This window comes from Leptonychotes weddellii, chromosome 9 (genome assembly GCF_054177405.1).
Source record: "Leptonychotes weddellii isolate Sample4059 chromosome 9, ASM5417740v2, whole genome shotgun sequence".
NCBI lineage: Eukaryota > Metazoa > Chordata > Mammalia > Carnivora > Phocidae > Leptonychotes > Leptonychotes weddellii.
Genome location: NC_138377.1, coordinates 110,181,822 through 110,208,972, shown reverse-complemented (window position 1 = coordinate 110,208,972; position 27,151 = coordinate 110,181,822). Strand labels below are relative to the sequence as shown.

The 27,151-nt window shown below is 44.5% G+C and overlaps 1 protein-coding gene and 1 long non-coding RNA gene across 2 annotated transcripts in view; both read right to left on the bottom strand.

The window, feature by feature from the left end:
• Positions 1-19,561, bottom strand: part of CHSY1 (chondroitin sulfate synthase 1) — a 70,505-nt gene extending 50,944 nt beyond the window's left edge. The window contains exons 1-2 of the mRNA XM_006741407.3: positions 19,221-19,561; positions 4,221-4,716 (exon numbers count right to left, since the gene is read on the bottom strand). Coding sequence (XP_006741470.2) covers positions 4,221-4,716; positions 19,221-19,546 — 822 coding nt within the window. The 5' untranslated portion in view covers positions 19,547-19,561. The remainder of the gene's footprint in view (positions 1-4,220; positions 4,717-19,220) is intronic.
• A 1,653-nt stretch (positions 19,562-21,214) lies between these two features.
• Positions 21,215-24,552, bottom strand: LOC145723300 (uncharacterized). The gene is made up of 3 exons (XR_014148230.1): positions 23,931-24,552; positions 23,728-23,800; positions 21,215-22,184 (listed from the first exon to the last, which is right to left on the bottom strand). It is a non-coding gene; the product is annotated as an uncharacterized LOC145723300 (long non-coding RNA).
• Between the last annotated feature and the right edge of the window lie 2,599 nt (positions 24,553-27,151).

Below are 27,151 nucleotides of genomic sequence, written 5' to 3'. Positions count from 1 at the left end.
GTAGATAGAGATGGGAAAATTTGTCCTGATAAACTCTTTCAACTTCTGAATTTTAAGCCATGTGATGGCATGAAATAAATCTTTTAAAGTTGCCGAATCTACTTATGCCTACCTCCCACTTTCATTAGTAATGATTATTTTCTACTCAAAATACTTTCATTACTAGTCAAATGTTGAATCAAAATAAGAAAAGTCAAGATCTGGTTGCTGGTTAGCCAGCCATGTTCTGTTTGTGAAAATCCACTGAGCTCTACACTTATTGATGATCTGTTCACTTTTCCATAGGTATGATATACTTCAATAAAAAGTCAAAAATAAAATGAAAAGATTCCTTAGGTCAGTTGTCTTTTTAGTCCCTTATTAAAAGAGTTGTATAGTATTTCATTTATGTGCCTAAATAAATTGTTTCAAATTTTTCAATAATGTTTCTCAAGGGGCGCCTGGGTGGTTCAGTCGTTAAGCGTCTGCCTTCGGCTCAGGTCATGGTCCTGGAGTTCTCGGATCTAGCAGCAACCCGGCTCCCTGCTCAGCGACTCCCTGCTCAGTGGGGAGGGAGTCGGCTTCTGGAGGGAGTCTGCTTCTCCCTCTCCCTGTGCTCCTCCCTCCGCTCCTGCTCTCTCTCACTCACTCTCCCCCCCTTCAAATAAATAAAATTTTGAAAAATAAGAATAATAATAATACTGTTTCTCAAAAAAATCCCATGTAACTTGAGTTATAAGGCTGGGCCCATGAGACCAGGGGGAACCGGGTTTGCCTGCTCCACTTTCCCTACAGGATTAATGGCCTCAAGGCCCACATTCTCGCTCTGGGCTGGGAGGTTTCTGTAAGCACTGAGGAGCGCTCATTACTAAAAACCACCTTATGGTTTACTATATGATAACCACATTTTTTTACTATGAAAATGAAGTATTTAAAGCCAATTATCAAAAATGCCTTCGTCACAAAAAACGAATAAAGAGGCTTGTGCAGGGGCGCCTGGGTGGCTCAGTCGTTAAGCGTCTGCCTTTGGCTCAGGTCATGATCCCAGGGTCATGGGATCGAGCCCCGCACTGGGCTCCCTGCTCAGCGGGAAGCCTGCTTCTCCCTCTCCCACTCCCCCTGCTTGTGTTCCCTCTCTCGCTGTCTCTCTGTCAGATAAATAAATAAAATCTTTAAAAAAAAAAAGGCTTGTGCAAACGGTCTGGACTGAAGGAGGCTTTAGAGGCATGACGATCAAATGTAATCCCTGACCCTGGGCTGGGTCCTGTGAGGCGGGACTGTACCGCGTCAACAGATAAAATCAGAATATAAAGTTTCCATGTTGAACTTAAGCTGTACTGTGGTTATATGAGAGAATTTCTCCATTCTTAGTCAAAATACATTGATGTTAGTTAAAGTAAAGAGCCACAATGTTTAAGTTACTCTTAAATGAGGGACAGCTCTATGTCCCTGTATGCGGGGATGGGGGGAGACACTCAGGAACAGAGGCAAATGATAATGCAAGTGGTGTAAAATGTTAACAGGTTAATTTGAGTATAAGGTGTATGGATGTGCTTTGGGCTATTTTGTTTTTCTGTGAAATTAAAATTATTTCCAAATAAAGTTTTTGAAAGCCAAATATTAATAAATAACCACCAATAATAATCAAAACAAGCTTAGAAATGAATCTGGATTTTGATTATGATGGTTGTTTCTCCCGAGCCATTTTAATTATCTAAGTGTAATCCCAAGGCATTATTCAAACTTGCAAAAAAAAAAAAAAGTATACCTTCCAGCTAGATTTGTAAGAGCTTAAATAAGCACCTTCTGAGACTCAAAGCTTAACATAATTGTCTTTAATACAAGACTCCACACCTCAATCATTTCTCATGATGTGAGCCTTAATGGAGAAACTAGATTTACAGGAAGTTTAATAAAAGTTCTCATCCACGTGAGGGATTAATCTCGCCTGAGTGGTGAATGCGATGATAAATCCTAATAACGACTTAGGTTAAGAGCGCTTAAAGCCCTACCAAAAAAGCAAAAAGAAATCAAAGGTCTAATAAAATGGTACATGTGCCCATAGATGTGATTCTTAAAAATGAGAAAGAGGAAGAACTGCACACAAAAGACAAAATTTTAAATCTGCAGAAAAATATCTAGAAGACAATTCCTGTCACCCAAGGAAGAGAAAAATTTCTTACACAAGACACAGAAAACACAAACCATACAGAATAAGAAAGAGACGAGGCTACGCTTAAAATTCACAATTTGCATGTGAATACCACATTTAAAGTGAAAAGCCAAGCCACATTCTGGGAAAAGATAATCTCCCACAAAAGGAGCTCCCAAAAGGGCAGTACCTAGGAAAAGCTCCGTCATCATCAGTCACTTAAACGGAAGAAAAGCAGCAGGGACACCACCCAAAGCCGACCGCCCGCACACTGCCCACGCTCCTCCACACTTCTCAGGAGATCCTAGGCAGGGATGGGAACCACCCAGGGAGGGAGCTCCCTCCTCCACCAGATCCCTTTGCCAGGTGCCTCCAGACAAAGAGGTGGCTCCCAGTGTCCAGAAAGGATGATTTCCAGCATCCCAACTTTGGGCCTGAGAGAATTTCGGTTATTACAAGATAACAGGGTGAAAACAGCCCTAAAACTATCTCCCAACCCTGGCAGCCCCAGGACAATACTTTCTGACAACATCTGGGCGCTAACGCTAGGTCAGAGTTCTTGATAAACAAGATACCCGCTCTGCTGTTGTCTATCTAGCAGTATGTAATGTAAGATGTAACGGCACTACAAGGCGAAGACTTTTTTTTTTTTTTTAATTCTCTTTCAAAGGTAGGTCTATCCTCTACAATTCCAGCAGGAGGGCTAGCTTCGCAGAGATCAGGGATATCGTAAAACATTCCAAAATACACAAGGCACTGCATGTTTTAACCATAATGAAACATGTTAAGGTTTTAACTACTAAATTAAGAATGGGGAAAAGGCAGAAACACTGCCTTTTGTATTCTGCTGGAAACTGCATGACATCCCCAAAGAGCTTTCCTCGCTGCAAAAATCCGTGACAACAGAGATTCCGCCCCCCCCCAATCCAGTGACCAATCCTCCGTGCATGGGAGGTGGGGGGGGGAGACCCATAGAGATCAGAGGTTTCACTCAAATCACATTTGAGATTTAAAATGTATCTTTTATAAAATTAGAAATGAACATGAAAACTACTTCCTGTATTCTTGAAAATGTCCACTTCTCTGAGAGTTCAAACAAAACAGTTATTAGGAAACCTTTAAAAGCAAGTCTGTGGGGGGAAGGCAAGTACTGGCAAGAATACTCTTTCTTCATTCAAGCGCTTTAGAAAATTAACTCATAACAAAAGCTAACAGTTTACAACAGAAAGTGTGTTTCTTTTTCTTAGGCAAGGGTCTGCAAACTCCCTCTGTTCCTCACAACTATCGGTAGTTTATCAGTCTAAACACAACACAACCTAAATAATTTTTTCCACTCTAACATCAGATCTTGTAACTGCGGGCAAGAGGTGCACATCTGCCAATAAAAACAGAGAAAAGTCAAAAGCTAACTCATGTTCTCGAGAACATTTAAAGAGAAAACATCTCCAAGTAGACTTCCTACAAAAAATTGCACTTGGTGTCAAGATAACTCAGAGACTGCCCACCAACTATTCTGAAAAGAACAACCATGTTGCAAACTTACAGGTTACAAATAACTGTCTAAAAAGTCAACGTTAAAATAAATGCAAAGTCAAATGCAATTGGCTTTTTTTTTTTTAATCATTATTCATTTTATGAATTCTAAACATGCTGAGCTTCAAAACTGTGTGGGTCATCGTGACCAGATGAGAAAAGTCAGGCCTTCGGGAGAACAGGGACAGGGAAAGCTGACACACTTGCAATCACACCTGCAGAATCAGCAGAGTCAGTTTAGATGAATTTTCTGGACAATCATGAAAATACCACTGTTACCTACAGTGAACCATATCGTTTCTTTGGGCTCCAAATGCCATTATTTATTAACTAAGGTATCAGGACAAAAGTATCGAAGGTATGTCCTAAAAATGAAGGATGCAAGATACGAAGAGGGAATTCAAATTTTAAAAAACTCAGGTAAAAATGTACAATACCTTCATATCAACTTCAAGCCTTAAAGAAGGCTTGAGCTCACTGCTATTCAATCATTTCCTATGACTGGTTTGGAACTAATAATGTGATTAACAGATTTTTTTTTTTTTTCTGTTCTTACCTCGTAAGACCAGACACACTGCACCCCTGCAAACCTCCGGACACATCTTCCCACCTCCACGTCCTCGTGAGTAGTGTACATTTCCCGGAGACACTTTCCAATGTGTGGTACCATTCTCCGGAGAACCTCCCGGCTCATGATCACACCGGGCCCCCCCATGCAGAAGTTCTCACCAGGTTCCAGGGCCAGTTTCCCCATTTCTTCCGTGGTGCCCAGTCCTGTCTGCCCGAGAAAGAGGGGCTCACTGCTATTCAAACTCCTCAGAAAATTCTCCAGACGGTCTCCTTTGATATACACGTCATCATCTGCTCTCATAAACCATTCATACTTGTCCAAGTAGTGGTCATGCATGTACTTGAGCATCATGAAAGACTTCTTCTGGGGTGGGTAGGAGTCGTCCACGCCCCGCAGCGGCACTATCGGGATTGGTATCGATGTGTCTGAACCCTCACTAGAGAAGAATTCGACTTTCCCAGGAATTGTCTTGGACCATGTTCTGGAATTAAAATAAGTATCCGTGAGAGAACAGTTTATTTCAAGCTTCTCATTTCCAGAAATTCACATATCTACTCATGCTGAATCACTGTGTGTTCAAAAGGAATGATAAAAAGCTACTTGATCTGCTTGCTTCCCCTTAACAGAAGCCCAGGCTACGGGGTATTGCAAAGCCCAAATTCACTTTCAAAAGAACCCCAACAAAAAATAATGATGAAGTGTTAGAATATTTCCAGGATAACTAAGTTTTAGCCGTGGCTGAAAACCAAATTGGCAGGGCACCAAGGTCTAGATCTCCAGGTTAATTTTCTGATACTTATCAAGTCCCTACCCACAAACTCCTCCACTCTATAAGACAATTAAAAATCAAATTCTTTTTTTTATTTTTTCCTCTCTTCCCCTATGATCCTCTGGTTTTGTTTCTTAAATTCCACATATGAGTGAAATCATATGATAACTGTCTCTCTCTAATGGACTTTTTTTGCTCAGCATAATAAAATAAGACGAAGTCCGAGAGGCAGACAAACCATAAGAGACTCTTAACTACAGGAAACAGACTGAGGGTTGCTGGAGGAGAGCAGGGGGAGGGGTAACTGGGTGATGGGCCTTAAGGAGGGCACGTGATGCAACGAGCCCTGGGTGTTCTATGCAACTGATGAATCACTGCACTCTACCTCTGAAACTAATAATACACTATATGTTAATTAAACTGAATTTAAATAAAATTAAATTTTTAAAAAATCAAATTCTTCATTCAACAAAGCTTCTTTGAATGCACATCAAGTACCAAGTATGTGCAAGGCCAGGGGGGATGCAGAGTGAGCAAAACACAGACACCAACTCATGGAGCTGTCATCAGGAGAGAGAGACGTTTATCAAGGCAGTCACACACCAGTGTACTTATCAGTATGAACTAAAACAAGCACCCTGAAAGAAAGGCGCCCAGCCTTACTTAGAGAGCATACAGAAAGAACCAACTAGATACACAGCACAGAGAATGCTTCCCCGAGACAGGGGTGAACGTCAGGGATGAGAAACGGGCCCAGAAAGCGGTATCTGGGGACAGGGTGGGTTGCCACGAGGGGAGCAGGCCCCCTAGAGCTGGGGCCCTCACGCGGTACAAGCTAGGAAGGAATGGGGCAGCAGCCGTGCTTTCCACAGTCCTCAGGGGTGAGGAGCCGGCTGAGGCCACCAGGAGGGAACTGCTGCAGCAGCAGACACGACAGTCATCAAGGGTAACTGCTCCCCCCACGGCGGGAGAAGAAAGTCAGGAACCTGCTGCTGAACAACTGATTTAAGGCCATCATGTTACATCTGTCCCTACGCTTTCTTTATACTAGAAGTAGTCCGGCTCCAAAATGCACTTACACAGACTACTTCTAGGAAAAACATCCCAGAATATAAATGAAGCAGTCAATTTAGCCCTAATAAGATCAAAAAAGGACCCTTCCCAGGTGATATTCTCCCCAATATGTTTTTATTTTACTTATCTGTTACAATTACATGTATTGTGGTGAAAAGTGAACTTGACGGGTCAATGAAAACCACACATCTCTTTTTTTTTTTTTTTTAAAGATTTTATTTATTTATTCATGAGAGGCAGAGGGAGAAGCAGGCTCCCAAGGAGCAGGGAGCCTGATGTGGGACTCGATCCCAGGACCCTGGGATCATGACCTGAGCCGGAGGCAGACGTTTAACCATCTGAGCCACCCAGGCGCCCCAAAACCACACATCTCTTAAATGGAAAGTCTTAGGGAGAGAAATAGTTGAAAAAGATACACACCAAACCTCTGGTGAAGGGGTACAGAAGTAGGGAAATGGGAAGGGTGGGGAAGGGCATAAAGAGAACTTTCTTTATTCTGTGTTCTCTCTAAATTGAGGAAAATTTTTATAAGTACAATATTACTTTTTCTTGGAAAAAAATTTAATGTGATAAAATATACATAACTTGAAATTTACCATTTTACCATTTTTTAAGCATAATGTTCAGTGGCATTAAGCACATTCACATTGTTCTTCAACATCACCACCCACTGTCTCTAGAACTTTTTCATCTGCAAAACTAAATTTCTAAAGCACAGTATTATTTTTGTAATTTTATAAATGATCTACAATGAGGCACTTAAAAAGCAATTACTGGCTTTTAATTCAATTCCTAGCCCAAATGTAAAGAATACAAAATGACTTCAAACTTCTCTCATTCGAGTAGAGGAAGAATTCGATGAACTTTCTGCCAAACATGCTTCTCGAAAAATCTCAGGACTACATCCATATCGTTTTTCATTAAAGGTAGGATGACTATAAGATACACCACTGTTTTTTGTACCAATAACAAAGGAAAAAAGTGCCAATCATAATCACATAATGCCAGCAACTGTAAAATGCTTCCTGATTTCAGCGATGTTAAATTCGGGGGGAAAATGTACATCTTAGAATGATGTAAGCCAGTAGCAGTAATGTTTTTCCCTTAATGCCTATGGATTTAAAATGGACCTATGGAGTCTTATGCCTTTCACAAAACTCTCTAACGAAGAATTCGGCATGTATGGAACCTGATGGGACTCCAGATGCTATACCACGTACTATACTTCATTTTCACCAAGGATAAGCTCCTGAAAGAAAAGGATGAAAAGTAAACGTGGCAGGAATGGGGCAATTTAAAGAGAAACCAACCCTTTCCATAAAGAGACAAGTCTCTTTAAAAATGAGAATGAACTACAATCTACACAGAATGTGTAATAACCTAAAGACCCCCTTCTCACGTGGTAATCTAGAGGGGAGAGAGCTTCCCAGCCCCAGGAAGTCGGTGACAATGAAGATGTACCAAGAGGACCCCCAACCAGGTCAAGGAGCCTCTGACTCCTTCCTTCAGTAGAAATGATTTGTGTTTGGCAGTCACAACAATTCTTTGAAAAAGTAATTAATTTCAGTAGTTGGCACATACAATAAGTCAATACATCCTGCTCACTCGCATGAAAAAAGTGACTTAAAGTGTCATGTGTGCGTACACCCACAAATGCGCAGAAATCATTTGTCTCTGAGACATTTCCAAGTGAGCTTCTTATCACTTTCCGTAAGACACATTACCATTTCCTACCATTCCTACATGCAGAAAGAACCCGACTTAATCAAACCACAACCAGAAAACAATTATTAAGAGGTAAAATTCACAGGCATGATGGAGTTAAAATATACTACCATTCACAGTACTCCTGAAATCTAAGTTTAAATAGTCTCATAACTGATTATACATGAATAGCGAATAACATCAGCCTAACTTTAGCTTCTACCCAATTGCTCCTGAACTAAAATGTGATCAATAAAACAGACCAAGTTCGAAACAGTAAATACAGAAGTAGCCAACCCCAGAAGCCATTAAGCTATTAAAGCACCATGACATTATCTGAGACATGGGTTGGGTAAGACAATGTCTGCCTTCAAAGGAACAACCTACTCAAGAGACAACACACAGGGTGATGGTTAAGAGCTTGGTTCTGGAATCAGGTTTTTGGGGTGAGAGTCCTGGCTCCACTTTGGGATAAGCCACTGTGTGCCTCCCTTTCCCTGTCCGTAAGCCGGGGATAATAACACTACCTGCCTTACAGGGTTGCTGTGAGGGCAGGTGGGTTCTTCTATCTAAAGTGCTCAGATGTCGACCCGGCATGCAGGAAGCTTTTTGTGAGTGTGACTTATTAAGGAAGACAGGAGCGTGCAAATGAAGTAAGACAGTGAAAGAGAAAACGAAGGGCGCAGGGGAGCGTGGGCTGAACCTGCAGTGGTCGGTCACAGGCTCACACACCGGCCTCTGGAGGCATCAGGGAGAAGGCCACCCCTCCCAAGTCTGGCTAAAAACCTGACCCTCAAGCGATCTCTGAGAATTCTGTTTTACGGTCCATCTTAGACAACGTTAGGGCAGAAGAAGTCCAGTGAGACTTTAACTTTTAAAACTGTTCTCACTTCTAAACACCAGAATCCTTCCTATTAGACTGAGCATCGACACGCATTTTCGTCTGGGCCCCTCCTCGGCCCAGCAGACAGAACATGCAAAGCATGTGCTAACAGAACCGCCATCGCGGAGGCGATTAATGCCTAAACTGTGACTTGAAATCATGTAATTTGTCCAAGAAGAGAAACCAATTAATTTTAAAAACAGACAATCTAACCTCAAGCCATCCTTAAAAGCCTCTCTGCAGTTTTATGGTAACTCCACCCAGTTATTATCTTTTCCTTTTTAGGTAACCCAGGGAAAAACCTCAAGCTGCCCTTTTCTGTTCTAAATGACTGGTGGTTTGAGGGAAATCTCTCAAAATGAAGTTTCTGTAAATCCTCCAATCTTAAGAAATTATGATCTTTTCATGTAGGGTACCTTTGGCTTCAAGAGCTCCCGGAAAAGTTAGAGTGTTCTGGAACAGAAATCGTGATTCACCATCCTGGGGGACCTGGGGGAGTGGCTTAATAATGGAAAAGAAGTAAAGGTGACACGGCTGAAGAAGCAAGCTGGCCCTCCTTCCATGACAGAAACAGGTCGAGCCCCTTATTTTCATAAGCAAATGTCAACTTTGCCATTGACAAGTTTGTTACCGGGAGCAAAGAGTTCTCCCTTAATTGAAACCGCAGAACATTTGCAGAGGCCCTTGCCAGCAAGCCCAATTTTCAATGCACTGATAACCAACTCTTGCTAAAGCACAGATAAGACAACTGAAATTTGAGAGAGCCAAGCAAGCTATCATCTTTTCCTCCAGGCCTCTAAACGCTATCCCTACACTGAGTTAAATCACAGATGCAGCTGGACAAGATTAGCTTCGCTAAGGAATGCCTTTGCTGACTCAGGACTTCACATAGTCTCCCTTTCTGTTCAGTTATCATTTTAAGAAAAACTACGTAAAATACGTTTCCGTACAAAACTGCATCTACAGCACGACTCCTGTCCTAAGTACACGTTCATGATACATGGCTAAGTTTAACAAGCAAGCAAGAGTACATCCCTGTGATGTGTGCTATTAAGGGAACAAAAGTACACATACAAAAATAAAATATTTTACAACTTTACCCCAAAGTGTTTACTATGGTTATTTTTGGACGGAGGATCAGAAGACATCTAATTTTCTTCCTATTTTCTACATTTTCTAAATTTTCTGCAACAGATAGGTATATTTAAAGCTGGAAAAAAAATTTTTTTTAATCTGTAGAAAAACTTTACGCTAAAAAGCACCCAAAGAAAAGATTTGACATCAGAAAATTCTACTTTTGTAATAAACATTTTTCTTCTATCCAATGGACAAAAACTAAAAAAAAAAAAAAAAGGAGTAAGATTGAGTATTTTCACATTTTCTGAATTTTAATAGCTACAGCAATTTTTACAAGTAAAAAAGGGGAGATCTTCTGTGATTTCCCCAAAATCACAATTAAATATATTGTCAGACAGTTCGAAAGGACTCATATGATCAAATCATCTCAGAATTTGGAGTCATGGAAGGGAAAATATCATTTTTTCCCCTTGTAGAACTGATAGATAATAGGAATTAAAGGTATATATTTATATTCTTCCGTGTTACAGAAAAGATTTAAGATAACTTAACCAAAAGGCATACAGCACAAAAACATGAGCAAGAAAATAAGGCCAAAGAAAAACAAAAGTAGAGAAATCAGAGCGGGGTCCCAGTATGGGTCCCAGGGAGGACGAAATCCTGGTAGGGGCTGCCTGCTCAGCTCTATGCCCATGGGAAAGAAACACGGAACCAACTGGAGTCCTCTGAACAGATGCCACCCTGAAGGAGGGCGCCCACACGGTGAGACCAATAGCCGTCACGTGGTCTCTCCGTCTGCTAATGGTGGGCCCCAACCAGCAGGCAACCAAGAGATGTCGCAGGACTATGTCCCACTGCTCAGGGTTAAGGGAAAGGACTATTCCAGATACTAAGACCTGACAGAAATTTCTACCCCGGGGTCCATGATGGGGAAAGCAGGGCACATGTAGTGAGCATCCTTATAGGAAGCACAAATGTGATGGAGCAGCAGTCTGAGCTCATCATCCTCCCAAAAAAGTACATGGAGGACAGTTCTTTGGTGCCAGTCGGAGCAGCCATGCACTTGAACTTGATCAGGCCTTGGGAAAACTCAAGAGGTCTTCCCAGGCTACCAAGTGATGACTCAAGGTTTCTCCTGGAGCCGAAGGAATGCCCTCTGGCAGGATGCTGTAAGCATTATTCACTTCATTATCTCTGTCCTGTGTTGGTATGAGGAACGAGCATACTTAGCTGGTTTCCCTTCCCCTTATGTGGTTTCCGGATACATGGTTTCCTCTTTTAAAGTCTTTAACTGTCTTACTGTGTAACCTTATGATGTGAACAATCTCAATTCTTTTTGGAAGTAGGTGGGAAATAGAACAGAAATCACAAATGGTGCGGAAAAAATTTTTTGAAGAAAAATCGAATTATACTCTTTACCATTAATCCTAAAAAGTGGACTTAAGGTGAAAGCAAGCATTAAGACTTCTTTCCCCTCAACAAAGCCGCTGGCGGGTGGATTACAGCTTCCCACCTCAACAATGGCCTGGGCACTAGCCCAAGAGGCAGTTCCAAGGTATTAAGGGCTACCAGCAACCTGCCCTTTGAGCCCAGATTCACAGCAAACAGTGGAAATACTCAACAACAGTACAGACCACAAAAACGCCCTCTTTGAAACCTAAAAATTAAAATTTGGAGTGTTAATAATAGAAGGCAAATTCTGGTCTCAAGATACTTTTCCGAAGTTGGAGAGCAGCCTTATATAGTTTCTATTTTGCTCCTGTACACTTAAAAGTGTAAATATGCAACTAAATCATGCATGAACAAAATTCGTTTCTAATTTAATTCTAAGCAAAACACACACACACACACACACAAAACAGCAGCAACAAAAAGTGTTGTTTAACGCAAACAATAAAACCACCCTGAACCTACTCTGGCCGACCCTTTTTGCGTGTCAGTCTTTCTGTATCAAGGCACTTCCTGGTATCCACCCACTTAAGAGCAGCCCATAGCCACCCTTCAACCGAGCAGTTACCTGGTGTGGGGTACTGCACTGAGGGAATAAGAAACTCAGCCTATGACAGTTCTATGCAGGGTGTGAGGTATTGTTACCCACATTTTACAGATGAGACTGAGGCACAAGCCTAAGTAAATAATTTCCCAAGATCATAAACCTAATAAATGTTGAAGCCAGAACGCAAACGGGATCTGATTCTAAAGCCTCTGCTGGCTTTTTCATCCTGCACACTTATTTCCAGGTTATCACCCACATTTCCTTTGCAGTCCCTCCTCCATTGAGAAGGCTGAGAAAATAGTCATCCCAGAAGAGGAGAGCAGCTTTACACCCACTTCAGCCACTTCCACTGTGTCTCTTCCTTGCAGAAACCTGTCTGTTGAGGACACGTCTTCAGAGTCTAAGCTGGATTTAATTGAAGGTCGGAAGACTCTACTCCAAAGGTAACTTCTGAAACCCTCATTCCCTTTGGGTCCCTTCACTACTGTAAATTCTGCCCAATCACTTTCCAGCAGTAGGTTAGAAACACACAGAAAAAAATCCCAACAAGAAAGCAGCCTTCACACCTAGGCTCAACTTACAAAGCAACTGTTTTAATGCCATTAGCAACTATATTTTCAATAATCCTCAGGTTTGGGATTTGCAAACCTAGGGTTGACATCAAATCAGAACAGAATACACCTTTTTTTTTTTTTTAAGATTTTATTTATTTTGGGGGGCGGTGGTCCATGAGCAGGGAAGTGGCAAAGGGAGAGGGAGAAGCAGGCTCCACGCAGGCGGGGCTCCATCCCAGGACCCTGGGATCATGACCTGAGCCAAAGGCAGACACTTAACTCACTGAGCCACCCAGATGCCCCTGTTCTGTGTCCCCACCTTCTTCTTTTTAATCATCCACAAACCAAGGTACTTGGTTACAGAACGAATACCACAGCTATGCAGGTTTTAGAAGGGACACGGAATTAAGGTGAGTAGATGCACAGCTTCACTACTTTTAAATCATACCTAAATGTCTTGTTCCCCCCAATTCCATCCCCATGCACAACAGATGGAGACAGTGAATATTTACATTCGTGTGTGGAAGCCAGGGCCCTCACATTAAAAATGCTGTCACCTGATTCTCCCAAGTACTACCTGGAATTGTGAAGTTATGGAACTAAGGAAAAATAACACTTTATCAGGACAGGATTAACTGTTACTTACTGAAACAAGAATGACCTCGTACCCAAGCCTCAGGGCACCAGCAGTGTTGCGGGTCGCTACCTACAATTTAACACACTCAAAACTGCACTCCCATTTCCTTCCAAGAGCTGTCCTCTCCTCCTCCTCCTCCTCTTTTTTTTTTTAAACCTAGTTCTTTAGCTTTACTGCAAAATAATTGTTCACTGCAGAAAAACTCGAAAGTATAGAAAAGGGCCAAGAAGAATACGAAAAATAATTCAGCATCACTGTGTGTATATTTTCATAGTTTCTTTTCTATGCTACACAAACACATAAGTTTATTTTGTTTGATTTTAAACAAGAGTAGCTTCATACCCGGAATACAATTTTATAACCTACTCTTGCTTAATTTAACTATATTGTGAATCTCTCTTCATTTCAGTAAACATATTTCAGCCACATCATTTTTTATGACTAGAGAAGCAGATCACAGTATGGATAAATCAGTGAAATCAATTATGGTCCACAGTTCCTAATGCAGGACACCAAAGATACTTGGAATTTCCACTTCCTACATACATCTTTGAGCACATATTTAAATCCCTTTGAAAAATTCTAGAGGAAATGTTAAATTTCAGATCCCAGGCTCAAAACGCACAATCCCCTTGTTCCTTCACTACTTCCTGCTATTCCATGTTTCCAGGAATCTGTTGTCTCTGCCTCGAAAACTCCTATTCATCCTTCAAGACTAAGTGAGGGAGAGGGGGCAGGAGTGTGGGTGAGGCCTTTCCTGATCCCCTTGTAAACTGTGCGGGGCCTCTTTGTTCTGTGTCCCCACAGCAGTTGGTGCAGGCACCCTGTAGGCCCTCATCATCAGTATTACCATTTCTTTCCCTCCCTAGAAGACAAACCCTGCCAGGATAGAATTATTAATCCGTTTTCAATACAGAGCAGCTTAATGAATGGCCAAAGGAAGTGAAACTAGCCATGTGATGAAAACACAGCCATGTGATGAAAACACAACATGTATAAACTTCTGCTTACAACCACAGCTATCCTTGGAATATTCTAACTATTTGAGGGCATCAAGAGATCTGGAACCATGACACAGAAAACTAAACTCACGTTCAGGACCACATAGTCCTCCAGTCATCTTAGGTAATTCACAACGTGAACTGGGTTGTGCTCCAAAAGTTCATTTACAGGTCGATTATTCAGATTATAGAAGGCAGTCAGTAAGTTTTTGCCAAACTGAATTCTATCTGAGAAAGTACTGCTCTAAACTGTTTTCAAGATAAGCATGGTTTACTGAGTTCAAGAATAAGAAAAGGAACTCTGAGATTTGCTCATTAAGGTTGGTAAAAAAACAGTGTGCCTTCACTGAAAGCATTCGGAAAAGGCCATTAACTACTACAACATCTTGCAATGAGATTCCTATAGCTACAGCTAGTGTTTCTCAAACTTTCTTCCCACAGTTCCCTATAGACTGATGCTAATCTTTAATGGTGCCCTTTATCACTCCCAGGGCAAAGAAGGGAAACCATCCACCGCTTTCCTCTGAGAAAGTAAAGAAAGAACAAAACGGTTCCCCATCTTCAGCCCAGGGGAGGTAAGAACCAAGACAAATGAAAGGTGTTGGATTAGCTTAGAGTTCTGGGCATAAGAAAGGACTAAAAAGCAAAGTAAGCATGTTTTTTTTCTTTTTTATCAAACCATTAATTAAAAAGAAAACCTGAATGGTATCAAAACTCTCCCAGCAAGAACAGGTAAGTGTAGCCAAGAAATGTTTGAAGCAGAAGCGGAACAAAGAGGAACTTGTCTACCGGATATTAAAAAATTATTCAACTTCCAATAATTTCAATGGGTGGTACTGGCATAAGAACAGAGAGAAAGATCAGTGGAACAGAATAAGAAGTCCAAAAACATACCCAGGAATTTTGAGTATGATGAAGATGGCATTTCATATTGGTAGGGAAATGGGAGCTTATTCAACAGATGCTGCTGAGACAATGTGCTGTTTGGGGGAAAAAATGAGATTGAGATGATTTCTACCCCTTCTAGAATTAGAGAAAAAAAAAAAAAGGTTGCTTTTAAAAATCTCTCCAGCGCATTAACTTTCTGAGCTTGGGGCAGCGGAGGGGGGGGGGTAACCCTAAAATCAGAAAAGTAAAAACTGAACTACATGAATTCCTGTCTATCAAACTAAGAACAAAGAAAAAAATACGGAAATAATATGAACTGTGGCTAGTACCAAAAACACAGGGGTTCTGATGATCTGTTACTAACTGGCATAATAAATCCCTCTGGCGGAATCAAGGTACCATTTTGAAGTGAAATTACCGAGAATACAAATACTCTATAGATGAGTCAAAACAAATTTCTCTATGTATTTGCAGAACCCCAGCTACCCAGAACCCTCAGGCAATTTTAGCTTCAGACAGCTTCAGAGCTCCAGCACTGGAACCACCTCAAATGTTAATCTTTTCTCAATCTCTTCGTAAATTCATTACATTTATAAAGCTAAGGATACATCCACTTGTGTGTCTAAAAGCCTTCTTCAAACTTGTCCTGTGCAAAACCAGACCTGCTGACTCACCTCCTTCCCCACTCACACTTGTCTTTCAGGGCAAGACCTTAGAAGGCACTGCTGATTTTTCTTTGCCTCACCACTCACCAGCGTTCCATCAGCACATCCTGACCTCCGCTCCAGCAGATCCCCTGGAATTCTCCATGACTCTCCATGGTGCCTGTGCCACCCCGTGCCACCCCCACCTCCAGCCAGACCACCTCCTAAAATCTCCTTGCTTCCCTACAATCCAGTCTCCACACAATGGATAGAATTAACTTTTAGGACATAATGCCATCACCTCCCTTTCCTGGCTAAGCCCCCCAAAGGCTTTCTTACTCATCTAGGATAAAATTCCATGAGACCAGACATTATCGGGCCTCGTCCACTTTCTCTTATTGGCCTTCGTTTATTCCCTTCCAAGTTGGTTGCTGTCTGTAACTCACCAGCTCTTCCCTCTGCCCCCTCGCTCATCAACGATATTCATGCAAGCAGTTCTTCACCATCAGACTGCCGCCCAAATACCAAGTTCTCTAGACACCACCCCACCGTTTCCCTACCCTGTTTTATTTTCTCCATAGTACCCATCATTAATTCTTTCAGTGTCTTGCCTCCCCCTAGAACACAAGCGCCATGAGAACAAGCATCTTCACCGTTGTGTCCCTGACAGTCTGGACCCAGAGGAGCCATGTATGTATTTGTTGAACAAAGGGATGAATCTTAAGTGTAACAGTATTTTTATGAACCAGGATCACTACTATGAACTTCACAGCTATGGTGTCTGCTCAGGCCTTTGGAAGAAGCTAGCCCTGCTCAGTCTCTGATCAGCTACGCTTTTTGAGTTTTGTTTTGCCTGCGTTTTAAAATCTGTTTCTTGCATGCTATCAGCTGTCGCTGCACTAACATTCCTTGGTGGCTCCTCTCCCAATTTCCATCATTTGGCAGGTTAAGAAAATAAAAGTCTGCAATGATGGGGCTGTTCCAGCATTAAAATGCACTAACTTTAGTGCAGACAGGCCTAGCTCGTTGAATTTCCCAAAGGCTTTATAGCTCCTTTCTGGATCTCAGACAATTACTAGTCCCCAAACCTAAATTCTGACATTTTCAGTACCTTAGCATAAAAGTACACCATAGCGCCATCTTACTAAAAATGCTGGCATCTCCTTAAACCCATAAAGCCAAACAGTAATTTTATTTAAAAAGAAAAAAAAAAACTAAACTAAAAAACGTTAAAGTTTTTCTTAAGGTAAAGAATGAATTTGCCTTCTAGGGGAGAAGTAAAACTGAGCACACCCAGTGCCAAACTGGAGTTCTACCTCGCGCTGTAAGATTCAAGCCGACTTTTATGCCAAACGGCGTGCAATTTCCATTTTAAGAGCTGAGTGTGGAGTTTCGGCCTGGGCTGCAAAGCACAGCACAGCCATAATCATAAGTTACACACTGTAACCTCCATCCCAATTCAGCCCTTCCCCAAAAGTTCCTTAAGACTAAAACCGTCTTGGGGCGCCTGGGTGGCTCAGTTGATTAAGCGACTGCCTTCCAGCTCAGGTCATGATCCTGGAGTCCCAGGATCGAGTCCCGCATCAGGCTCCCTGCTCAGCAGGCAGTCTGCTTCTCCCTCTGATCCTCCTCCCTCTCATGCTCTCTCTCTCTCATTCTTTCTACCTCAAATAAATAAATAAAATCTTTAAAAAAAAAAAAAAAAAAGACTAAAACCGTCTTGTGCCATCTCCTGCAAACGGTCTAAACAGAGGCTTGTCGGGCTGAGAAGCAGAGGATCTTAACGGAAAAGCTAAGTCCACCCCCAAGCTTCAAGTAATGGGACTTAAAGAGATAAAAGAGCTGCAGGAAAGCTGACAGAATGCCTGGATAGGATACACTGTTTCCACATAAGGGTTTTTCCCTTTATCAGAAAGACAGAGTTGTCACAAAGAAGAAAGAACTGGGGCCAGAGGACAAACTGTGTATCTACTTTCCATTAAGTGTCTAAAAGAAAATAAACAATGAGATTAAAATCCTACATCCAAAAAAGATGAAGCAGGAGATTTGGAAAAGGAGACCAAAAGTAAGAGTGTCAAGCATGGGCTTAGGGAAAAGATCATCTCCAAGTGTAAAAGAGTAGGTCCAGTTTGCGTTACATTTTCTGAGTATTGCTGGTGTACCAGGACCCCTACTGGTTTGTGTATACGCATTCTGAACCCAAGAAAATATCTGTTTGGTGGGCAATGTAGTATTTGTCCAAACTACTTTGAAAATTGTCTCCAAAGTTGTGATTTCACAGGGCTTGTCACCCAGTGGCAGTCAGGTGGACTTACTTTCAAAACCATTCTGTAAACAATTTATACAGCTCATCCCCAATTTCAGATGTAGCCATTTCTCTTGGCAAAAAAGAACAATCTGCATAAAATTCCAGGTAAATCATGGGAGATCTGGGAGTAAATCTTCAGCTGGGGATTCCTCAATCACTAACACAGTCTAAATTTATAGTAAGTGGCTACATTCTAAGGTTTTCAGGCTCCTTCCTGGCAGAACCTGGACTCTGGACTTAAATAAGTTCCTCACAGAAACATGTAGGAATGGGGAGTCGATGCACTGAGAGTGCTGACATTCTTTATTGCTCTTTCGTCTTTTTTTTCATTCCTGTACTTCCTCCCTTAGAGGAATAAAGACCCATAGAAGTTTTTCCCTTCATATTTAATGCCTGGACATTTACACCAGGACTAAATTTAAAAGCCGAAGTTTCAAAGGTACTGGTTATAAATTAAGAACCAACAGCAACCAGCTTGGCCTTGCTCAGCACTGACTGCTCTGCAAATTCCTTCTCAGAGGACCTCCCTGCATTGGTTTGTTCTGTGGCTGGATGAATCCCAAATCTTGTCCATACAGTAAGCATTTCTGTACTTCACACGTACAAGGTTCCATTAAATCCCTTTATTGGATCCACACCCTTCTACCTCAAATTCACTCCAATACAAATCTGCTATTCCAAAATGATCGCCCTTCTAAAGGTTGTTTTAGTTAATCCCTCTGTTAATCCTGAACATGATTCCAGCCACTTTTATGACTCATATGGCCAACCAGGACCCAGATACTGGATAACACACACACATCCCTAAACTGAGCTAGTTAACCCCCAACCTACCATGGGCCAAGAACTACTTTTCCCAAGGTTCTCTTTCCATTAACTCAACAGACTGGTGGGGTCGAGCGTGTAGGGGGCATCCCCTTTCATTTACAAGAGTGCTTCTACCAGTGGTATCTACAAGTATACTCTGGAAGGGCTCTGACCAGATTAATTTACCTTGGCTCGTGCTCTGCAAGAGCAAAGGTGCCTATTTCAGAGAATCAAACGATAACCATCCCTGCCACCACTGTCCCAGATACTGGGTGCTAAGAGTTTTCCCAACAACCTTATGAGGGAGATATGTTCAGTCAGATCCATTTAACAAAGAAGAAGGCTTGGACATAGAAAGCTAAAGTGCCTTACACAAAGTCAGGCTGAGGACCACACCCACGGGGGCCAACCTGGTCCACCTGACCCCCAAGCCCATACTCTTGGGCGTTGCATTCACCATGCCGCCTCTGACCTCTGCTTCCAATGTCTGACATCCATAGCCCAAGGGGCACCCCGATCCCACAGGAACCCCGGGAGCTTCGGATCTGGAAAGCAGGCAAAGACTCAAGCCAAGGGAGTACCGGCAGGGCCGCCCGCCGGGATGCTGGATACAGGATTCGGCGTCCTGGCAGCAGGGACTCACCTGTAAGCGGCCACGGCGCGGGTCTGCAGGTATTTCTGGGCGGTCATGACTCCCACGAAAAGAAAGTTCCTGTCGCGCGGGCCGCCATCCGAGGCCGGGCCGTGAGGCCAGAGGTGCGCCCCGCGCGCATCGCCGCGCGCCCCGCCGGCCTGGGAAGCCGCCGCCGCCGCCTGCCCTGGCCGGCAGCCCTCGGGGCTGGCGCGGCGCCGCGGGCCCGCTCGCTTCAGCTCAGAGGCGCGGGGCAGGACGAGCCGCGAGGCCAGCACGAAGCCCAGCACGAGCCCGAGCAGCACGCTGAGCCAGGCGCGCCGGCCGCGCGCGGCCATGCCCGTGCCGCTCCGCCCGCCGGGCCGCCGCCGCCGCCGCCGCCGCCGCAGGCTCCGCGCGCCCTCAGCCCGCCGCCCCCGCCCGCGGAGGCCAGCCCGCCCTAGCGCCGCGAGGCCCGGCCCGGGCAGCGCCACGGCCGCCGCGGGCCCGCCGCGCCCATCGCGGCCCCCGAGCCGCCCGTAGGCCCCACGCCGCCGCTTTGTTCCGCACGCCCACCCCCACCGCCGCGGCCTGCGCCTTTAAGAGGGGACCATGCCCGCCGCGCGCCGGCGGCGGCTCGAGCGCGAGGCGGCGGCGGCTCTTCCCGCTGGCGCGCGGGGACGCGGGGCCAGCGCGACGGCGACGGCTGTGGCAGCGGCGGAGTCCGCACCCCCGTCCCGCCCTGCCCGCGTCTCTCGGCTGGCTCGGCTCCGCTCGCGCTGCGCCCGCCCCCGTCCTCTTCGTGGCCGGCGCCGCCGCTGCAGCTGCACATCCTCCGGCTTAGCTCGCCATTGCAACAGGAGCCCCTCACGTCACGCACGGCGCGTTATGAAGGGGCCCCGGCGGCGGAGCCTGGCCCCTCTCGGGATCCGTCCGCGCCGCCGGATTGGCGCAAAAGTGAATGGGGGGCGGTTCACGTGGCCAAAGTTTGACAAAAAAAAAAAAGCCTCCCGGCGCGCGCGGCGCCCGCCCCGCCCCGCCCCGCCCCGCCCCGCCCGCGCGGTCTGCGGCTGGGCTGCCGGGGCGGAGGGGGCGTGGGGCTGGGCTGGGCGCCGGCGGGGGCCCGAACCGCGGCGCCCTGCAGCCCGTTATCCGCCCGGCGACCACGCCCCCGTGGGTTCGCGCTCCGACTCCTGGCGGCGGAGCCCAGCACCGGCCCCGCAATGTCCCTTCCCGGGGACCGTGCCCGCCAGGCGGCCCCATGCTGCAAGATGCACTGCTAACGTGAATCTGAAGAGGGATTTTTGAAGAAGGGGCTTCTTGGTCCCCGAACTCTGCGCGAAGCGCTCGTTCCCTCTGCTGAAACTGTCCTCAGATAAACCCCACTCCCCACGCCCTGCCCTCCAGCCAGGCTGACCTGACCGTCTTCCTTCTCCGCGTCTTCCCGATTCACACTGTACCTTTGTTCCCGCCGTTATGTGGGCAGGAGCGAGCGCATATAGAATAAACAGTTCAGGAGCCGTTTGAGACGTGCATGCTTGGAGAGTGAACCGTGAATTCACTTACCTTGTTCCCTGGCCCTAGGTTCTAAGTTAAAAAAAAAAAAAAGCCGTATTTAATGTCCAAGCTCCTAACAGTGCTAGCATTTAATGGATGTTGGAGAAATGGTAGGTGATGTTAATACTGTGGATGGTAAACACTACTTTTATTTACATTCTTTGTGGGCAGATAGTCAGTTAGTACCCCTAACCTACCTGAATCTTTGTCAGTATTTTTACATAGCTCATCCATAAAAGTGCCGTGGATTTCTAAAGGCAGGTTTTGAATGACGGATTCTCTAGGATGGAGTTATACATTTCCTCTTTAAAAAAAAAAAACCACTCAGCTAAAGCTACAAAAGCTGAGAAAGTGTCCATACAACACATGTTTGTATAGAGTAAATATTAGTCTTGTTACTTAGTCGCCAATATGTTGGGGTTTTCTAATGAAACTCCTGGAGAGCAGAGTGTTTTCCTGGGCCTGACAGGTTCCCTTCATTTCACCAAATGAACCCAGGAATTAGGGACAGAAAGTAAGCATGCTTGGGGTAATCCTTTGGATCTTTCCTTGTTGTTAATATGACCAAATGTTTGCAATATTACACAATTGAAAGTGGCAAGTTGTGGGAGATACAGATATGGTCTCTGCAATTGAATGGCGGTCACTGTTGTTTTATTCTTTGAATATTACCACATTCTTTGGCACTTATTATTTATGTCAAAAATAGTTCATTACCCACCTTCCCCACAGACTCCCTCCCTAAGAGGTGATCCACATCTAAAAATAAAATACTCATTATGCAGGGAACACAGGACTCCAGCAGTAGTCTTGGGAAAAATACAGAACATATAACCATGAATTATAGACTCAAAACCATCCAAAGGGGTTTTCAGTAAGACCATAAGCCACAAATACCAAGTAGTCACCAGATGCCCCAAATTCAGCAACAGCCCCATAATTCACAATGATTTCCATAAAGCACGAATCTGGCAAGACACAGATGTTCAATTTGGTGACATACCTAATGAGTTCAATATTTTCTAACCTGCTTTAAACATCTCTATATTTCGTCTTCTAAACTGAAATCCAATGAAAAGTACACAAACGTGATGGGACTTAACGTTGTGAGAATGTGAAATGTTTTGTCCTCCTCAATTCCTTGGTTCCTAGTTGTCCCTGTGTCCCTAGATCCGTATCCTCACCTGCCTCATCGGCAGACTCAGTGGGAGGGTCTCGTTCATGATTTAGAGGATTCCCTATTCCCCGTAAAGCCTCAGCCTGAAGGTTTAGAACAATCTGGACCAGGAGAATATGACATAGGTGAAGTCCTCCCAGGAAAAGCAGGGGAATGCCAGTCCGGGGGATGGTGGGTGGGGAGGAGAGCGGAGGTCCTGTAGAGGGCAGCCCCGGGGCGCAGGAGCCTCCATGCTGGGGCAGGGGCCATTTCCCAAATGCAGCCTGGGGACAGGGAGGGGACACTGTAACACAGCGGGAAGCAGCCACTGAATGGTCAAGCTGAGGCAGTTCCCCTGGGGAGGGATCTAAAGGTGTCCGACCCATCCAGGGCCCCTGCTGAGGCCTGAATCAGGAGACAGAGCTGTCCTAGGTGGGGATTTCATAGCCGGAGGCCAATGCCTGGAACCAAAGACTTCAGTGACAGCCAGAGGCCAAAGGGCCAAAGACGGTTAGTAAGTCCAGTATGGAGGCCTGCCTGTCTAGACATCAGCCCTATCGGCCCCCGCACAGCCGTCACCAGCAAGGATCTAGAGAGGATGGCGTGCATCTGAGACTCCTGCCTCCCGATGCACCCTCCTCAAAACTGCCTCCAGACCAGGCAGCTCCGCACTCCCTGTCTCCTTCTCCCTAATTTATTTTTTATTTATTTTTTATTAACTTTATTATGTTAGTCACCATACATTACATCATCAGTTTTTGATGTAGTGTTCCATGATTCATTGTTTGCATATAACACCCAGTGTCCCTAATTTATTTTTAAAGGTGAGAAGTCAGGTTGATCAGATTTCATAGGCATTTCACCTCAGTAAACTGAGGAAAGAATTATTTCTCAATTTCACGGCACTAAGAGCCCTCTCTCTTAAGTTAAGGGACTCATTGACCATTTTTTCTCTTTTAAAAAAGGAGTGGTGTTGGCTAAGTCGGTTTAACATCTGCCTTCCACTCAGGTCATGATCTCGGGGTCCTGGGATCGAGCCCTGTGAAGGGCTCCCTGCTTAGCAGGGAGTCTGCTTCTCCCTCTGCTCCTCCCCCCACTGATGCTCTCTCTCTCTCTCTCAAATAAATAAATAAAATCTTTAAAAAGAAAAAAAAAAGGAGTGGTGTTAACCACAATCGGAAAAAACGTAAGGGAAACCCCAAACTAGAAAGTTATTGAAGGATGAAGGCTTCTCACGGCACACACCCCACCTGAGATGGGGACCAGTGCTGGGTCAGGTACAGAGTGGGGGTTCCAGCCTTCCTTCTACAGGAGGAAGTCCCACCGGGACAAGCTGTGCACCCACTCCCCCACCAGGGTCTCAGTGTTCTGGTGTCCCAGTGGGTCTTTCCACGGATCACGTTTTAAAAGTCCCTTCTCAGTGATTGTAGACTGACCTTTAGAAATTTGTTCAAAAAATGCCACATTGTCTCTAACTTCCTTTCTGCTTTCATGCAGGGTGATTCTCTATGACACGTAATTAAAATTCATCTCCACCTATGTTCCTGAATACTTTCTCACAAATTGCAACACTGTCCCCACATGCATTACATTTTTTTCTGTTGCTAATACATTGAACGCCTGTAACAGGTATAACATTTCATATAATTTGCAGCAATTTCTTGGAAACCCTTGGTAAATACCTCAATTGTTTATTGGCAGCAAGCCTTGAGCAACTGACAGAGTTCCCTGTAAGGGCTTCTTTAAAGACGCAGCCCCTGGACTCCTGCCGCAGACGGGGGGCCCCTGCAAAAAGCGGTAATCATTTTTTAAAACCTTTAGAAATACCTCTTTTGAGAAACAGCAAATGCAGCGGAGGGAGTTGTAATAATCCGTCTTTTCAGAAGGTTCTGTTCATTGCCTGCAAAGAAGAAAATCTATAATGACCATTTTACTAAGATTGCCACTTAACCTCTATTAACCCAATAAAACTTTGCTTTATTATTAATGCACTATTAAACGGGCATTTAAGGTCCTCATTAGCTAATTACTTTCTCTCAATATTTCCTTCTGTTTGCAGCATTTCCAGGCAGATGCAGGAAAGGGCAAGCGACTACGGCTTATGTTCTGGCTTCCAGATGGGAGTGGATCCGACACCGGTTTGTGCTAGAATGTTCTTCATGCTTCCTTGGTCTGCTTATCAGCTTTGTCCATTCTTTCCGTCAGATACTGAGTCATTATGTGTGTGTTTGAGAGACAGAAGAAATTCGGCATGGCTCTGGGTGCTGGCCGGATGGGATGTAATCTTACCAACTAGAAAACATAGCCTGACGCCAGCACAGACGCTATTGAGAAAATGCCTGAATGTTCTCTGGGAGATAACCTCCCTGCAGAGGCCAGGGACAGTTTGCTTGAGTCTAAGACTTAATCCTTGAATAGCAGACAAGTTTGCCTTTCCCACCCACTGCCAAGAAATGCCGTTAATCTTTAGAGCGGTACCGAGTTTCCACAGCTGGAAAGTTTGCACAAAGACAAAGCTTCCATTCCACAGGAGGGAGGGAGTGCCCCCCACACACACACACACTATCAGAACCCAAGCACTGGTCACCTTGTCAGCAGCATCGCCACCTGAGGGCCACATACAGTGGTCAGGCCTGGGCGCCTTGTGGAAATGCTCCAGATCGACGTGCAGCTCGGACTCTCTCTGTTTTACTCATGGCCTAATGAAGCATAAAATTGCTTGGGGAAAAAAATATTCAAGTAGCAGAAGAAGGTTTAAGCTCTGAATTGAGGCAGCAGAAATTCAGATTCATAAACACGTAAAGGGCAAAGCAAGAATAAATAGGAAAACATCAACCTGCTCAAATGACCCCGGGTCATTGGCCTTTCACACGCCCTGTTATCGCGCCAGGATGCCCATGCCAGGGTCAAAAACACTCCCATCACCCATCTGATGAGTTGTAAGGATGATTATCCAGACCTGGTATTAAGGTCTCTACAGGAGTTCAAAATAAAAATGGTATGATGATGCACTCTGTTGGAGAGTCTGGAGAAAGAGGCTTTTGAACAGCCTGGGAACAAAGTCATACAACCCACTTAGAGGGCAGTTTGGTCAAAACTGCAAGTTATAAGTGCGTTGAGTTTTGACCCAGCAATGCCACTTCTGAGAATTTGTCCTCCAGCCATACCAGTACAAAATGACGTTCGTACATGGTTACTTTCTGCCACAGTGTTTGTGACACTAAAAGATGAGACCCAAGTGTCCATTTCATTTCATGGGAAATGGAGAAATAAACAACAGTGCAGAGAATGAAATAGTCTGCAGACGCAAAGCAGAGCAAGGAAGCGCTCCCTCCCCACTGAGATGGAAGGCAGACAGAACAGAGAGCAGACAGAATACGAATGTTGGTAGTGTCTTCATAACAAAACACCAGAAGGAGGCACAAGAAATAAGAGAATAAAATCTCCAGGTTTGGAGGGGCGCCTGGGTGGCTCAGTCGGTTGAGCGTCCAAGTCTTGATTTTGGCTCAGGTCACGCTCTCTGGGTCGTGGGATCGAGCCCTGCATTGGTGGGGATTCAGCTTGAGTTTCTCTCCCTCTGTGTACCCCCCCCCCACTCATGTGCTCACTCTCTTGCTCTCTAAAATAAATAAATCTTTTTTAAAAATTAAAAAAACAACAAAACAAAAACCCTCCAGGTATGCGGCTTGGTAGTTGAAAGGAAAACTGTGAGTGAGATTTCCCAGTGGAGACTTAAATATTCATTTGGTTTTTTGTTACGTGATTGTATTATCTATCGAACCCTCCAAGAAAAGGTACCAGTTTCCCACCAGTTGAAGCCCTAAGGTGATGCTCAAGCAGAGCATTGATGACTAAAGACCATGGGTTCTCTCTGACACCTTATTTGGTGCAACTGCTCTTGTTTAGTGGAAGTGGGAACTGGAACCCAGAGAGATGAAACCAGTTTAGCCACGTGAGTGCCGCCGCCAATCAATCCACCAGGACCCCAGCCCAGAAGGCCTCAGATCCTAAGCAAGAATCCCCCAAGTTTTGTCTCCCACCCCTTAGCAATCAGTTAAAATGGAAATTTCAGAGATCTAATCAAAATTTTAGTAGGTAGTTTCCCTAACACATCATAAGTGTTCTACCAGCATGGAAAAGTCATTAAGAGCCTTCTCAAACCATCAAAATGCCTGAACTTCTTTCAGAATCTATTTCTCCACCTTTTTTTTTTTTTATCCTGGTTCCTCCTTGTACTTATTCCTGGTTCTTCCATAATCTTAGGGCCTCATATCATGTCTTTTTTGTGTATGTACCTTTAAGCATACAAAAGAAAGAATCAATCTTTCTAAAGTTGTCTTGGACTAACACAGTATTAAACACAAGGGGATCGGGCAGTACCAGAACGTTGTGACAATGGCGCCCTCTTGTGGTGTATAGCTATTCCTGTCAAGTGCAGGTCTATAATCCTGGACTCAAAGAGAATGGTCAGATTTTTTATTTTATGGTTACTAATAACCTGTTTCTAATGACCCGCCTTTACCAGAATTTTCCAAGGAGATACCCTGGTCTTGGATTTGCGGCTAACCAGTTGGTGAAACTGTAAAATGAGAGAAGTTGAGCTAAAGGGCCAGTTAGAATCGACGCCTTGCATCTTTTTTTTTTTTTTTTTTAAGATTTTATTTATTTGACAGAGAGAGACACAGCGAGAGAGGGAACACAAGCAGGGGGAGTGGGAGAGGGAGAAGCAGGCTTCCCGCCGAGCAGGGAGCCCGACGCAGGGCTCGATCCCAGGACCCTGGGATCATGACCCAAGCCGAAGAAAGACGCCCAACGACTGAGTCACCCAGGTGCCCCCACCCCTTGCATCTTGAAGCTGAATGAGAAACACTGCAAGTGTGACTGGTGTCTGTTGTTTTAACAAGAGCCCCGCGAGATTCTGTTACTCGGAGAGTTTTGAGAGCCATGGATCTCTGCTTTCATGTGGGAAATGGGTCGATTTCCCCCACCAATGAAAACGACCAGCCAGTGTAAACTGATTGCACGTGGCAGTCGATGCCAAGGGAGAATCTTTAACCTCCTGCATCTGCCTGGGATCACAGCTGCAGAGGAGTTCACACTGGAGAGGCTTGTCTGCTGGCTCTCGAAGCAGATGTTTGAGGTCCAAACCTTGTCTTTGAGATTCTCCTCCAAATGCCACCTTTAACACGTTTGCACTCATATGAACTATGGGTGATGTGGTTGTCTGCACATAATGTTTGCCTTTGTTGTG